Raw genomic sequence first — 16887 nt, forward strand, 5'->3', positions numbered from 1 at the left:
GGAGAGTCCCACGCTCAGGTGATTAAGGCCGCGATACGTTGGGTGGATGATGTTCTAATAACCTCTGCGCAGCCAGAGGGCCGAGGCCATCCAGGAATTAACCGCATGCATGTGTGTGTGGGGATTAGTGTTACATTTAAAGCTCTGACTGTCTGTTACGTTTGCTTCAGAGATTTTCCTTTGATACGCACATTCAGTTCTCCCTGCTCCTCCTGGGTGATGATTAATAACAGCAGCTTTTTTTTTATGGAACATTTCTCACCCTTGTGCGAAGACAGTGCTCCTTTAATAAGTAAGTGAAAGAGAGGAGGATTAGGACACTTTGGCTAAAGTGTGCGTGTGTGTGTGTGCTGGATATCTCTGCAGCTGCAAAGAGGAAGAAAAAGTAGGTGATGGGATGACAACAGGAGGAGGAAAAAGGATGAGGAAATGGGGGATTAAAGCGGAGAGGAAGCTGTCAAATTTCAAAGAAAAAAGGAGGTCCTCCTCAGAACAAAAGACAGAAAGAGGACATAAAGTAAGGCGGAATGATTCGGAGATAAGAACGGGAGCCAGATGAGAGATTTTGCTATCATAAAACACAAGTGTTCAAGGATAGACGGGGTGAACCTCGAAATTTAAGTTGTATATCAAAAGCAGCATCAAGCTCTTTGAAGCGCAGCAGAGATGTACTGGCAAGTGATGAGTGTGATATTGACTGCTTAGCGCTAAAACACGCATTGATCTCAGCGAGTGCTGCTTGGAGAGTTGAACTTGAGGGGGAAATCTTTCAAACAACATGCCTCTCTCGATCAGACTCGGGGCAGGCTCTGTGCTTCTCTGTGCTTGTATGTTTGCGTCCCAGGAGGAGCGCTCATGACAGATTGTTGACACTTTAATTGGAGGCCTTGAGGCTTGAATGCTAATCGTCAACAAATACACAAATCCAAATATAATGTGCGCCTGAAAATGTGTCACCGGTTCCATCAATCGTGTTCCCTGCACTTCTCAATCTCCCTTATCACGCTTGATGCTTCTATGTTTTATTCATAGAAATGTAGTGACAGATGCGTAACATGACTATGTGGTAGGTAGTGTCACTCCTAATCCTGCTGTTAATACAGGAGAGGTTTCACTCCATGCAATACTTGTAGCACCATTAAAGAGCTTAAATGAAACACCATGAAAACGACATCCTGCATGAAGTAGTGTAGTAGAGTTGATGCACATATTCAGTGTTTAAAGTAATAATCTTGAAAATCTCACTTTCGTTCTCTTTGGCGGCACCTATGGCGATAAACGATAACTGCGGGAGCACACTTCCCAGATATCCAGACAGTGCTGCATGTGTGATGTCCACGGTTGGCTCTGGTTGTAACTCTTGATTTTCCTGGCTGACTGTCACTTTCCTTCCTTTCCTGTTTACTTGCAACACTTGCAAAGAGCGGAAAAGCAGCTGCATAGCTCCGCCTACCCTCTCTGGCAGACCAACCACTGCTGGCTGATGGAAAACGCGTCACTAACTGGGAGCCGCTTGGGATTTTTTCCATGAATGTCGCCAAAGACACCCAGTCTGTAAAACTGCAAATGCAAAGGCTTTCATCAGTGGGCCATAGGCTCAATCACCATTGTGTTACCTCATTCGGCGATAGATAGTGACTTCACAGACATTTATTTAAATAAAAATCTTCAAGATTATTACTTTGAGCCACATTATTGTGACAATGTTGATCCCCTTTCACAAAAAAATCCAAGGAAGGAAGGATCAATATTGTTAGCAGTGTCGGCAGTGCACACTGGTGTCTGAACACTCGCTCAAATACTGTAGCATTCTAATGGACTGAACAAATTAATGATGGAGGAAGCCTAAATACAATAAGAAGCAGGCGCTGCCATCCTGCACGTTTGAAGCTAGAGTCTGCACAGTTGGCATCAGTTAATGGAGCCCCTCTATTGACGTACCGCCCCTTCAGCCAACCAAAGCACACATTTAACTAAAGCTACAAAGATCTCCTACATAAACAGTAGCAGCTTCTTGTGTTGGTCTGAAGCAGATATTCACAGATATGGAAAGTTCAATGACTGTATTGTTAGTTACGTCTCCTCTCGCCGTTCCTCCTCTACTCCGCTACTCGGGAACAGAACAGAGACAGATTCGTCAACAGAGCTGTCAATCACATTGTTGCGCCCTCTTTTTACAGCATCAAATAACTAATTAAAAATAAACTTGTCAGAAAAATGAACACTTGGACATAAAAAGGCATGATAACAACTAACTATAATGACAGAAAAATGTATTTGGCATGTATTTAGATTTTATAGTTTTACTCATGTCCCATCTGTTAACATGGAGGGCGGGCTTTATGACCTATACTGCAGCCAGTCAGCAGGGGGTGATAGAGAGGGTTTGGCTCCACTTTTAGGTGTGCTGTCAGGTCGTCCATCTTTTTAAGCAGTCTGTGGTCTGAGTGCACATCCACAGTGTTTATCACAGTTCCTGAAAAATCAGCCTCACCAAAATACAGCAGGGGGCGGAGGAGATGTTGTGGGTAACTGTCCTTACGTCCCTAAAGCACCAATGTGTGGTGATGTCTCAGTTAGGTTCACATTCGACTCTTACACTGCCATCATTCACCGGCTTGTTTCCTCCCTGAGTAGTTTAATGTAGCCCGTGCACACTTACAATAAGAGAGAGGATTGTGTTTACTGCTTCACTCACTCTCACTGCACTCTCCCTGCCTCCTGAAGTATCCTGCAGGAAGGCATTATGAATAAACAACATATAATTACAATTATCTGACTATTGTTTAATCACCGCTTGTAGTCACACTCAATTGAATAAATGCATTTGATACAAACCCTTCCACAACCCCTCCAAAGCGGCCTCAGCGCGCTCAGAAATCAATTGCAATTGGAAATATCCCGTTGATTCTCAGTTTATTCTCTATGGGCATGTATGCCCTTTTTCACACCGCCCCCCCAGGCCTGTAAATCACTGCTTAAAATGTCAGGCTGTGTGCATCTCTGTGGGTATCCTGACTGGAGTATGAACTCTTACCTGTTCATCTGCCTCTCCCTCTCCGTCCCACAGTGACTGGACTCCGTTTAACCTTGTTTTCTTTATCGGCTGAGGCTAACGTAAGCTAACGTGACTTTTGGCTCCGCTGTCAGAGGAGACACAAAGAGCTGTCGACAGGATCAATTTATCTGATATTCTGACTGCACTAAGTTACATTACACAATTAATTATAACTCGGAGTGTAGTTGGAATTATGAGCAAGCCACTTTAAGTAATGTTGCTCTTTTGATTAAATGCGAGCCATAATAATCTCCATTACAGACAGACACTTTCAAGATATTTGATGTCACACACCTCCATGCTCTTTCTTAACCCTCTAGACCTCAGAGCGCCGTTCTGTATTTCACCTGCCTTTAGGTGCCGTCGTATTTACATCCTTATAAAGACGCAGAAAATAATGTCCAAGCATTGCACTGCAGATATTTTACTTTAAATTGTTGTCAGTAACTGTAACTAAAAATATAAATCAGTGTTTGATTTTTTATTCTAGCAGGCTTCCGTCCATTTCCCACCTGTGTTTCATTAGTATACCTAGTGTGGCCCGGCTGGCTGGGCAGCCCCGTCTTCAGTCGCTCTTGGAAGCCGGTAAATTTTGATTTTAGGTAGATCCTGGCCGGCCATGCATCATGAAAGCAACAAAGACATTGTGGGGGAAATTCACTAAAAGATTGCGTAGCTTTTGTGCTCGCTAAACATGTGCAAATGACATAAAAAAGGCTCCATCTAATTCTCGAAGCACACGCAGAGGGTTAAATGCACACCGAACAGCGCTGCAGAGCAAACAGCGTCTCTGTGCTCGGTGCTGTTTGCACGTATTTAAATGAGTCATCATGCAGACATTCGGCGCAAATTTGTCCCCTTTCTATGCAAATGAGCCTCGTGGCAAAAAGCACCTAATTCACAAACAGCAGCGCTAACAGCACCGCGCAGTTAGAGTGAAAATATTAGTTGGTGGTAACTGCAGCACAGTATCATAAGGGCTGTCACGCACTGAATTTCAAGTGATCATGACGACAATTCCACCCACTGTGTGATCAAAAAAGGTAAATACAGATTGTAAATACAATCCGTTGATAATATATTGTTATTATATTTTATTATATTATATATATATATATATTGTTAGATTGTTATTATTATTATAATCAGGAGACCAGTAGGTCGGCACACTTTGTCCACATGTGTGGAGACGATCTGGAGCCGTTACACATGATGGGGATAATTATATGGACGAGCTGCTGTTGCAGACCTTGAGACGGAGCAGGTAGCGGATGCAAATGATGCGCAATTTATTGTGCTATCATCGGCCGCAATTCATTCTTAGTGAACTCATTTCACCAGATTATTATGGGTAAACTGCGAGACATATCCACCTGTCAGTGGGTGGAAGAGGAGGATGCTGTTTTCTGTGGAGAAATTTCCTACAGAAAAACTTCCCAGAAAGTTCCCAGAGGAATGTAAGGTTTAATCCAAAAGGCATCTAAAGACTTCTTCAATTCTCAAGAGGCCATGACCTGGATGACTGAGAACTTTTACAGACATGTTCCCTAAGAAATTATACGACTTAAAATGTCCTAAATATTCTCATTTGACATTATTTTACACCACTCAATGAAAGCAGCTTTCATGTTATAGTTTATGACCTCCTTTGATGGAGTGTCACGTCCTACTAAAGCAGTTACGAGCTCATTAGACGCCCCTCCCCGACATGTCTGATGTAGCTGAATTACTCTAGGAAAAGGTTTTAAGCGGAAAAACACTGTTAATCTGTGAGAGACAAACTTAAATCAGTTAATTCCCCGTGAGTTTGTCGTGTCAACAAAGCCACGATACAGTTTCGTCTTTGAAAAGCAGCGTTTCAGTGGAACACAGTCAACAGAACCAAATGTTCCCACTTCAGACATGCAGCGTACAGGAGGACAAAGCCTCACAAATCACTTTATCATTTCAATAGCGATTTAAAAGCAACTATATAAGTAAAGCATGTCTGCTGCTCAGCGGGTTGAGAAGGTAGGCTGAGTGACAATTCAGCTTAATGCTATTCAAGGGAACCTAAATGTGCTCCTTTTTGCTTCCTTTTGAAAGAACAAAGGGGGGAGTCGCAGCGCTAACTCTGCTTGCCTCCCTCTGCCACTTCTGTAACTCATCAAAAGAGCAAAAAGCTAAAAGCCCAGGAAAAAAAATCTCATTACAAAGACGATTTCCCTCATCTGTGTGGTTCAGTGAGGAAGCAGATTGCATTTCAGTACTTCATTAATAAATGAGTATGTGAACAATGGCAGAGTGATGGCTCCATTGTCTTGAAGCTAAAGTCTGAGGCACTTTGAATGCTAGAAGCAGGACAGTCTTTGTGCTGCCTTTTTTTAAACGTCTGCAGAGCCACGCTTGCACGAAAGCCAAACTGAATCGCCCTGATTTAGTTTGATGTTTCAGATAAACTTTGTTGTGGCCACCTGTTTCTTTTAGCCCTTCACACTCTGTGTCAAAAATAGACCTAATTACATGGAACTCTCTCAGAAAAGAAAGAGCTGTCATGCTGCTCGAAAAATGGTGCATCAGCTGTGGACAGCACCAGGTCTTAGGGACGTTAAAGGGCGCCACTCCAACCCCTGAATGCACTGGAGCTGGATGAAATCTGACAGGTGGAAATTGTTTGAAAAAAAAAGATGAAGGAGGAGAGAAAGAGAGGGCTTGTTCCAGGTCAGAATCCAGGCAAAAAGAGGAAGGAGGAGCTGGATTGGGATCTGAGCAGAAAGCACAGATGGATTAAAGGCATGTCAGAGCCTCGCGGTGGCAACGGTTTTTCTTTTTCGATGGACCACCTCTCCACAAAATAATTCCAATCTGTGTCTTTTTAATCAGCGTGTTAAGCAGCCGCTTTGAAGTGGGGGTCTTTTGAGGGAATTGAAACAGCGGCACCTGCTGAAGAAGGGTTTAAAAAAGTGGTGCCTTATTAAAAGCAGCCCCCTGGTCCCCTCCAAATTGCCATTCAGTGCATGGAATGAGCTTTAAAAGGGTCTCTCATCAGAAAGCCTCTTCTTTAACTTTTCATCTATTTTTCGGTACGCTCTGATTTTAAGTGACTTTTAGTTCCCATTTATACAGTTTGACAGGTGATGAGTTCATTTGAGACTCCACGTTTATGAGATCAGTACGGGGCTTTTGGCGTAATGCGTGACATTTTTCCACATGGAAATGATAAAACTACGGGACACTGTGGCAGCTTAACTAAAGCAGGAGACTGACTTAAGTAGGTGCACAAAATATCAGAGGATCTTTTTCTTTCAAAGGTGAGTTTGATTTTCCCATCTACATGTACGTTTATTATGGACAGCCAACATATCTCAACATTCAAACAAACCGATGTTATCCTCTCCTGTGACACGCTGCAGCGTTCACGCGTCCCAGCCTACACACTAAGCTCACTGCGACTGTGCTAATGAGATACTTTTCATAATTAGCTTGAGATCTGTTTCTCAATCAGACAGACAGACGGGAGGCTAATTAATCACAACACGTTAGCAAGTCTGTATGTGTACACATCTATTTACCTTGCTTTATGGTGGTGAATCATTATTATATTGTCTGCTGCTGTTGAAAATGAAGCGGTTGATTCTCAGAGGAAAGGCAAGGTCAGAGTTTTCATCAGCGCCTTGAGAGGAACAGTTTGTAATAATGCAGTGAAATTAGAATCCAGAAATATTGTTTGTTCAGACACGAGAGGAGGCAGCCGGAGCAGGTTAAGTCCTGCTGTCGGTCTGAATTCTGATTCAAGATGAATAACTCCAGAACACACAGGGAAATAAAAAAGTAGGTTCTCCCGTACTTGGAGGTTCAAACAGAGTGAAATGGTGAAGCATGACACTTACGCAGAGTGACAACACACTTTAAGTAGCAACTGATCAAATATGGCAGCTATGTCAGTGACGCTATCCTTCAAAATATGACAATCTAGGTACCGCTCTAAAGTCAGTTTTGCACGTACAGGTCTCTGTGGTCAAAGAAATACACAACCTGTGGTTAGAATTTCAAAATAAAGCTGTCAAATCAGCGAACGAAAAATAAGAAACGCCCGGTTTTAGGACTTTTGACGTGCAACAATAGTAAACACAGTGCTAAGATTGTTTGGTTAGTAAGCACGGAAATTACATAAGACAAAGGTCATGGGATTAAATGAGTACTTATTTGAGTACTTGTCAGATAAGTTACCAACACACAGTCTTGCCAAGATGGCCAACACTGACTCTTAGTTAAAGTGATTATCTCAAAGATTTTCATTTAAATAAATGTCTGTTAAGGCACAATCTGTCGCCAAATGAGGTAACACAATGGTGATTGAGCCCATGGCCCACTGACGAAAGCCTTTGCATTTTCAGAATTACAGACTGGATGTCGATGTCGACTTTGGTGGAAAGAATCACAAGCGTTGCCAAGTTAGTGACGCATTTTCCATCAGCCAGCAGTGGTTGGTCTGCCAGAGAGGGTAGGCGGAGCTAAGCGGCTACTTTTCCGGTCTCTGCAAGCGTTGCGAGTAAACAGTAATCTACTATGGCTGAACAAGCAAAGAAAAGATGGATGACTACAGATACAACTTCAAAAATAAGTGAAAATACAAAGAAAAAGAGACAAACTCGACGCTCAGATGAAGCAAACAGTCTGAAAAGGAAAGCGACCGTCAGCCAGGAAAATCAAGAGTTACAACCGGAGCCAACCTTGGACGTCACACATGCAGCACTGTCTGGATATCTGGGAAGTGTGCTCCTGCAATTACCGTTTATCGCCATAGGTGCCGCCAAAGAGAACGAAACTGAGATCTTCAAGATTAGCACTTTAAGCACCAAAATTAATTAGGTTAAGAAAAAGGTCATCGTTTGGGATTAAATGAGTACTTATGTCTTGCCAAAGAGATCAACATTGACTCTTAGTTAAGCACAGAAAGTCCTGTTTTTATTTTAACCCATCTAACCCCTCTACCACCACCCCAAGCTGCTATTCTCCTGCCTTCAACAACACAACAAAACAATAATACTTGAGGACCAGATACCATAAGGTCCAGATATGACACTAAAGAGGTTACTAAAGTATCATATTTCAACGTGCAACTGTCCAAGCTGCCATTTTTCACGAGTATGTAGTGAGAACAGGCTGAGAGTGAAAATATATGTGTTTAAGGCAAACTGAGGGCTTCTGAACCTGTCAAACTACCCATGCTGTTGACCCAGCAGTGTATGCCTACCCGTGTAAACAGTGAGACTTCAGCTCGGTGTTGAAGCAAAAGCCGCAGGCCTGGGCACCAGTGAAACGAAGGATTGACACATGAATACCAAAACAAGACAAAGTGTGAGTGTCAGTGTCTGTGTATGCCGGCAGAAGAAAACCAGCAGTGACTGACAACCGGTTAACCTGTGTCGAACAGCAGCGCTCATCACAGCTTCTGCCCATTAACCCTGCTAACCCGGCACTTACTAAGCCTACTCAGTACAGTGGTATCAGTCTCCTAAAACAACCACTTCAACTTAATAACATAATGGACTTCTGGGCCAGACTCTTTTTATACAACACTACAAAGTTCAGAGTACACAAGCCACTTGATGAGGCAGCAAAGTGAATATTTTAGAATGTACTTACAATGTGTGCATGGATAATGAAAAAGCTCGAGTTCCATCATCAGAACAACTTTAAATTTGAAGACCACAAGTCGTTTGTGCCAATTAGTACCTTACTTATATTTGTGAACGTATCCTGAGCTGCAGCCGTCACTCATGGATTGATTCTTCCTTTCCAACATTAAACTTCCCTTGAGTGATGCAACTATGCCATTAATTATATCTATGCAGATGCAAATGATTCATCCAACACCTGTTTGTAACTTCAATCAGCTCAAGTGTCTGTAAAGTACTGTATACGTAATTATTGATAGGACAAGTGCACCACATGGACACCCACGGATCCTTTGATCGTCCAAAGTAACACCTTTGATTAAAAGCTACTACAAGTACAGATATCTTCCATGTTATTATCCATTGGTAATGCTTACATATCGGAATTCTACGCCAACAATCAGTGCCAAAGGAGAAAGTAGTGAATCATGTATGTTAAGGGTGGAATGTGAGGGCAGGGGTATCCTCGCCTTGTCTTTCAAACACATCAGAAAGGCGTTAATGGCTGTTCCAAACAGCCAAACTCGAAGTTGGAGCGAAAGCAATTACTAAGAGTCTTTGATTGATGATTTTGGAAAGTTAAAGAGACGCGGCCTACCCAATTCTGTCTTCAGAAAGGTGTTGGTGGAAGGAATTCCAAGCACCAAGACATTCAATAAGCACTTGGAGTGGAGCATACTGAGCCCCTAAGGGTACTGATGGGCATCTCATAGTAAGTGTTGGGGGTAATGCATTACAAAATAATCCGTTAGAGTACTGAGATTACTTATTTCTTGTAACGAGTAACATTATGCATTACTTCTGGAATTTAAATAATCCGTTATTTAAGTACTTACTCGTTACTGGGGGGAAAAAAATCTGTATTTCCCTCTAAGTTTTCTGTTTCTCTCCTACTTCTTGGCAGATAGCTGCGTACCTGCAGAAGGTAAACCTACAGTCGTGTCAGTGCGCATGCGTAGCAAGCTAATTCAACTAGCGAGGTGGCAGAGAGCACAGCATTTACTTCGTGGAAATATTCACATTATTCTGAATTTTAGGGCGAAAGGGACGAGAGCAACATGACGGTGAAATGTAAGTTGTGTCTGGAGGATAAGTGCTCGTCAGCTGTGAAGAGCTCGACTTCAAATGTGAAGAAGCATCGGCAGTTAAACACAGCTCCGCAACATTGTTGGGACTAAGAGCCTGTGTTGTATTGTTATCACAGCTGTGCCTAATACTGTATGCCTCTGCCCAGTTCACTGTCAGACTGTTAGCATAATAAAGAGCTGTAAAGGTTAAACTGTGTCTGTTATTTGTGTTATTAGGCTGCAGAGTTACAGATTATGGGCCATAAACGAGGCTCTGCAAAGACGTCAATACATTCAAAGGTAGACGTACAGTGGACTTAACGCTGTTCTGACACTATAACCAACATGCGTAAAGAGTCGCAAAGAGGGTTTTAATTTTTGGTAAGGCAGAAGTAATCTAACACGTTACTTTTCTCAGTAGGTAACGCAGTAACATAACAAGTTACTTTTAAAGGTAACGTTAACGAACACTGCTTTTGAACTACAAATATTTTTGACTTTTTTAAAACATAAATTAACTTTGGATAATCCTGTTTGTTTGTGTTACCTCTAAACCATACTGTAGTTTCCAGGCATTGAAAGTATAGTAATTACACACTTTATTATAACAGGGTGTATTTTTTTTTGTACCCTGCAAAGCCCACGCAGGTTTACCTAGCTGAAGTCTCACTGTGGCATTTTAAACTGTTCACTCCATGTATAGTTGTCACTGGAATGGAAACAACCCTAGTTGATGACTGGCTAAGTGTGTAGGCACTTTTCAGCTAATAGGACTATGTGTTGTGACAGCCTAGAGAGCACCATATGCTCCAGTTACACATGTGCAACTTGGTTCATGAATAAGAAATAAGCTAAGGTATAGCAGGAAGCTAAGAATGTGTCATCCTTGATGTTGCTTTGTAGCACATAGAAATGTGATCGCCTGCCTTCTTTTACCCTACACTTTATCAGACATAGCCATGCATGCAACAATGAGCCCATCTGCACCCGTGCTTTTCCCTCTTCCTGACATGTTGTCTGTGTGATTTTGAAGCTCGTGAGATGCTGTAGCGCCGCGATGACGGCCGATGTCAGACTTAGCCGGCTTTCGGACACAGCATTCGCACTTGTCCTGTTGTTCCAGACCAGCGAGTGTGGTGACTGTTGCACCCTGCTCAGCAGTCCGAGGAGGATTACCGGACAGGGCCAGGGTGATGTAAACTGAAGTATGAGGCACTTTCAGTTATGAAGGAATGGGAAATCTTGGTTTTAAATAGCCCATAATATTATCTCTTCTAAATTCAGGGGTTTTCTTGATATGTATAAACCAAAGACATGTGTAAAATGTTATAAACAGAATGAATCTGCTGAAGCAGGTGGTGATTTTATGAGCTTATTAACAAAGTTTTAAGGTTCAGGCACCAGTTCAGCTGCACGATCATAGTCGGTCAGATGTTTTATGCCTATATCTTAGATGTGCTGTAATTAAAACCTGTCTGCCCTAATTAATGAGGCTTCACTGCTACCTGTGCTGCCACCGCCCTGTCACTCCTCCCCGGCAATTTGTTGCAAAGAAGGCAGGATTACCGGATAACTGTCTCCCTCTGCCCTGAACTGTGTCTGCATGGTTGGACAGCGCTGCTTTAAAAGGTGGAGAGTGAGTGCTGCATTTTGTGTGTGCGTGTGTTTTTATGTGTGGGTTTGTTGGGGTAGCTCAAAGGTCCGCAGGGATGGCAGTGAGATACAAAAGAAATATGTGGGTAGAGGTGATGAGAGAAAGCGAGAAATGAGAAGTGATAGCGGGAAACAGAGAGGGAAGCCGCTGTTAGATATGCTGGTGATGTTAATGTTCTTGATTATTAATAATTTAGTGAGAAATCGCTCTCGCTGCTTATGAAATCCAGGAACACCCACATGCTTGGCCCGCTGTGTGTGTGTGTGTGTGTGTGGACTTTGTCGTTGTGTGGCTGTCAGTCTATCGAGAGCCAGAGGACATATGCTGGTCAGCCAGCTACCCTCCCTACTGTCTCATCATTTTCTCTCATTCTCCCTGTAGGGTGGCCATTACACTAAGCCCCCTCAGGCCATGCCACAGCACACACACACACACACCGTTACAAACAATGAAAACATGTTCTACTAACCATACACACATGCTGAGCTGCACACGCAGACACACACTCCCTCTCCATCCACCCATCCATCCAGCCCAGCTCGAGGGCCTCAGTGAGGGGGCTCCAGCCCCGCGCAGCAGCCCCATGCTACGGCCTTGGCCGCATTAGCACCCTGGCGGGAGATAGGGTGGCTGGGCTCGCCAACAGCCTCCAGCTAACGTCCTCCCACAAGAGCTGGCACCCTTTAACCGAGCTGGAATGGTCACAAAGTGGGAAGAATCTAATCCGGTTTGACTCCTTTTTTTTTGTTGCATCTTTAGCCACCATGGGGCTTCTTTGGGCCACTTTCCACCCTCAATAAATATGAAATATGAATCCTGTATGTCATATATGCTCACTGGGAATTATTGGATTAAATGGTTGCAGCACAGAGCAGAGTTAACACCAAGCAAAAAAGCAGTGATGCAGCAGTTGTAGAATATGAAGGCAATTTAAGCCCCTTCACTGTGATAACACATGACAGCCTTATATGGTTTATGTCATAAGTGTAAGTACATCCTGCAGCTATGCTTCCCCGTGCGGATTAACACCTAAGTCATCGTTGGCTGCCTCCATTTAGACCATTGGTTTACTGCAATATGGGTGAAATGTGGCGTACCTGCATAGGGGATCGGGGCGTCTTTGTCCAGGGCCACCAGAGGAGGATCCAGCAGGACGACGTCAGTATTTTCAGTGATCACCCCGTGGTACGACGTCTCAATCCACGGCTTGTGTTTATTCACTGTGGAGACAAATAACAGAGGGAGAGATGTCAGTGAAATATTTACACACAGCCGTTCACACGAGATATACACCTTAAATTCCATGTTACCTGAAAACCTGTCCTCAGAAGACCTATGTCACTTTGATATGCACACACAAACATTGTACTGGAGCGAGAACACGAGAGCACTTTTCACTCTTTGCTGAGCAAAGCTCCTCCAGCTTCAGTTTCTACGAGACATTCTCATTTTGCTAATCTCCCCTGCTGCCTCTTTTCTTTCTTTTGTTCTTTCTCTGCCGTCAAACATTCCCCGCAGGTTTCAAAGCACAGTGCCATGCTTGATCAATGACCACCACTGCGCTGCCAGCAGAACACTGTATCCAAGGCCAAGTCAAAACAAAGTTTGTGAGCTGAGGGCCTCATTAAGGGCCATAATTGAGTAACGGCCCCCTGGGCTTCGTGCGGCACTGTGCCGGCCCACTTGCCATTTGTTTACCATCTTACAGTGACGAAAGGAAGAAAAAAACAGTAAAAGAAAACAACTGGAATCCTTTATTCCTTTTAAGTGCTTTTTAGCTGCGCCAGAAAAAGCCACAAACTACATTTAGTCCATGTTAAGTTAAAGCTGCTGCATTGAAAATGACACAAAGCGAGGCTGTAATTTGAGATCCCCTGAGACACACATCGCTTCAGAAAAACCATATTATGTGTTTTAATAGGGAATGAAGAGCATAAGCAATAATTACTCCCCATTCAGTGCAAAAGAAAGTGGACTCTAAGTGCTAATCAAGCAATCATTGCAGACCACTTCAGTTTTTTACTGAATGTCAGTAAAAGCCACTTGGCAATCCTAAAATGTGTATTTTCCAAACAACGCAGTCTGACAAATGTTACAAGACATCATACTCAATAATGTGAGTACACAAAGAGGACTTTGTTGCTGTTGTGAAACTGCATTTCATTTTATTTTCATCACTTGTTTACAGCGTATCTATAATTATCTGTTATCACTGCAATTTACATCTCAATAAACCTCTCTACATCGCTTTAAAACAATGTTTCCCAAGCAGCGCTTACATCTCAGGGGGGGAATTCTAATTTGATTAAAAAATGTATAGACCTTGTTTATGGGAGGAAAATAACTATTCAAATGTGCTTATGCTGATCTTCAGTAAACGTATTCACAATAACCAGTAAACTAACAGCTGCAATCGGCTGATGCCAACCTACTCCTACCACCTTAGTCATGTTGAAACACAATGATTAGGGTGGGTTAAAATTACTTTTCAAGCTCGCAGAGGAGTCAAAGTAGTTGACTTTGAATAATGGATAAATGGTCTAAATAACAAAACGTTAAACATTTGTAATTATTAGCAAGTAATAGACTGACAGTAATAAACTGATATTAATGGATAAAAGGATGAAAATTTACTTAAAGTAATAAGTTAAAATAGTGAGCGTACAGTATTACAATTATTTGGCGATTGCTCACTAAATGTAATAGATTAATGGTTTCAATAGTTACCTAGTTATTGGATTAATGGTTTAAATAGTAACCTAAAAGATAAATATTAGCTAAAAGTTCTAGGTAAATGGATAATCAAAAGAAAAGGATAAATGTTTTAGAAGTTAGCTTAATACTGCATAGGTTCATCGTTGGCCAAAAGTATTTGGTAAATGGTTATACTACTTAGCAAGAGACTGAGAAATTATACGCTTAGAGTAATGGATAAATGGTTGAAGTAGTTAGCTAATAGTAATGGATAAATGGTTAGCTTAAAGTAATGGATAAATGGTGAAGTAGTTACCTAAAAGTAAATGATAAATGGTTGAAATTGTTAGCTAATAGTAATGGATAAATGGTTAGCTTAAAGTAATGGATAAATGGTTGAAATTGTTAGCTAATAGTAATGGATAAATAATTAGCTTAAAGTAATGGATAAATGGTTGAAATTGTTAGTTAATAGTAATGGATAAATAATTAGCTTAAAGTAATGGATAAATGGTGAAGTAGTTACCTAAAAGTAATGGATAAATGGTTAGCTTAAAATAATGGATAAATGGTTGAAGTAGTTAGCGAAACGTAATGGATAAACAACTATTTAGATTAAAGTAGCCTAATGGATAAATGTTTAAAGTAGTTAGCAAAAAGTAAAGGATAAACAGTTGAAATTGTTAGCTTAAAGTAATGGATCAGAGTGAGTTACGGTCAAAATACTAGCTAAAGGTAATGGATATTAGGTAGTATGATTCAGCTGAAATCAAAACAGAACAGAACACGAGGTTAAGACATTTAAAACTCGTAGTGTTGATGACAAGGTCTTGCTCGATATCATCTGATAGAGATATGGAGTGACGTCAGACAAAGGAGATTTGTAACCCCTGCTATATCTATTTCCTTTATTGTTTTGCAGTAAGTAAAACAACAGAACAATCCTCACGATGCTTGTAAAGACACTGTGAGTCTGCCTCGATTAAAAACAAAAGCACAGGTTGTGTAATTATGTGTTTGAGGACACTGGTTAACCACAGGAAGCTAGTGAGACCTGAGTACATGCTAACACTACAGGGAGGCATATTTATGAGTGTCAGCCCAGAAAGAATGGCTAACAGCCCTGATACGGTTGGGGGGGTGCAGGGAGGTGAGAGCACATAAGTCTACTAGGATGTGATACATATGTATGAGTTTGCTACAACAGTAAAGCTGCTGGATTTTAACTTTAAATGCCAATGTAAGTTCTACAAAATCATGTACTGTTTCAGCAGGACACTGGAAATTTAATTATACAGGAAAGTAGAATGTTTTTTTTCTCTTGCTCCGACTTGAGACAAGTGCATAACCTCAATAAATGTGTAATACAGGGTATAACAGTGTTTAAACACAGTGCGTGACAGCTAATGAGGAGTCTGAAGAATTGACGGGGCTTGTCCTCAACTTCATATTCAGTCATCATAAAGCTTAGGAGCCCTTTTGACCTTTAAATCCTTGATAACAGTTTGTGCCGCTCACCGTGGCTACTTAGCGGACGGTCAGGGTGCCCTAAACGTTCTGTCATCAGCCAGAACTGTCAGAGCACAGGATGATCCACCTGCAACGCTATAATACAGCAGTCAAAATGGAGGCTTTCTCTTGTCATGAGATACACAACACATATGAGAAGTGGCAGGCAACAGAACATGACAATTTAGACTCATGATGACCTTTGTGATATCATCACTACACAAGATCGAGTGCATCCTTCGATCAGTCAGCCTGGCACGCCACTGCAGGTTAATGATGTCTCGAACCCTAACAACTTTCTGTGCGCACGTGGGATGAAATGGTTTTTCACCAGGAGCGATGAGGGCATTAAAGGAGCGTCCACCCCCGGTAATCGCTGCAGTGTCTTGATGGGATGCCACCCACATGTCAACCCCACCCCCGACGTACGGCTGCAGCACATCCAATCACCGATAAGAAATACATCGCTGCTGCTGACTTAATAGAATGGGGTCCATGTATTGACAGATTGAGACATGCCCATGAGCCATTATCACAGAATGGATGGACATGCTCCAAATAATGCAGGAGGTTGCAGAAGGGCAATGGGGGGGGGTGCAGAGGGTGAGAGGTGGAGGGATGAGGGAGACCGACCATCAGTTCCAAGGATTCCCAGGGGAAGCATTGCAGCCGCTTACCACGATCGAAACCCAGAGCTGCAAGCGCTAATGCCTTGACACTAAGTGATTAGCTACATACTCCTCCATGGCAACTTGAATCAAAACTAAACACAGTTTATCCTCTAATCAATAAGAAGGGAACATAACACCCCGCTCAGCCAAATTTGTCCACATCATTTCATTCGGCAGGTAGAGTCAGAAAGAAGCATTACTCAGAGTTGCTCTCCTTGCTGAAAGTCTCCAAGCTCCAAGAAGTCCTTTTGACTTTTTTTGCTTCACCCGTGAAGTGCTCATCTGCGACTCAGCGTTCAGGCTACAGGGAGTCATAAATAAGATGTTTGGCAGGCTTAAAAAAATAAGCAAGTACACACACACACACACACACACACGAGAAACCAAACAAAGAAAAAGAAAACACCCGAGCTGCTCTCCAGGTGACCCCAATTTTTAAAAGCAAACACCTTTGTTGGCTAGTAAAAGCACTCAGTAAATGGCATGCAATAACCCCTCTTTGTAAATGGAGGGAGGTCGATATGCAAGCGTCTTATGAAAAACCGTGTGAATTTTTTTGGCTTAACACAACTGG

General features: G+C 42.2%; 1 protein-coding gene across 1 annotated transcript in view; it reads right to left on the reverse strand.

Annotated features, from left to right (window-relative positions):
* Positions 1 to 16887, reverse strand: part of LOC138604611 (calsyntenin-2-like) — a 298135-nt gene that overhangs the window by 171968 nt on the left and 109280 nt on the right. The window contains exon 2 of the mRNA XM_069676563.1: positions 12537 to 12659. Coding sequence (XP_069532664.1) covers positions 12537 to 12659 — 123 coding nt within the window. The remainder of the gene's footprint in view (positions 1 to 12536; positions 12660 to 16887) is intronic.

The sequence above is a fragment of the Semicossyphus pulcher genome, unplaced genomic scaffold (assembly GCF_022749685.1).
Source record: "Semicossyphus pulcher isolate SPU_LCO1_2020_fin unplaced genomic scaffold, fSemPul1.0.p SCAF_26, whole genome shotgun sequence".
Taxonomy (NCBI): domain Eukaryota; kingdom Metazoa; phylum Chordata; class Actinopteri; order Labriformes; family Labridae; genus Semicossyphus; species Semicossyphus pulcher.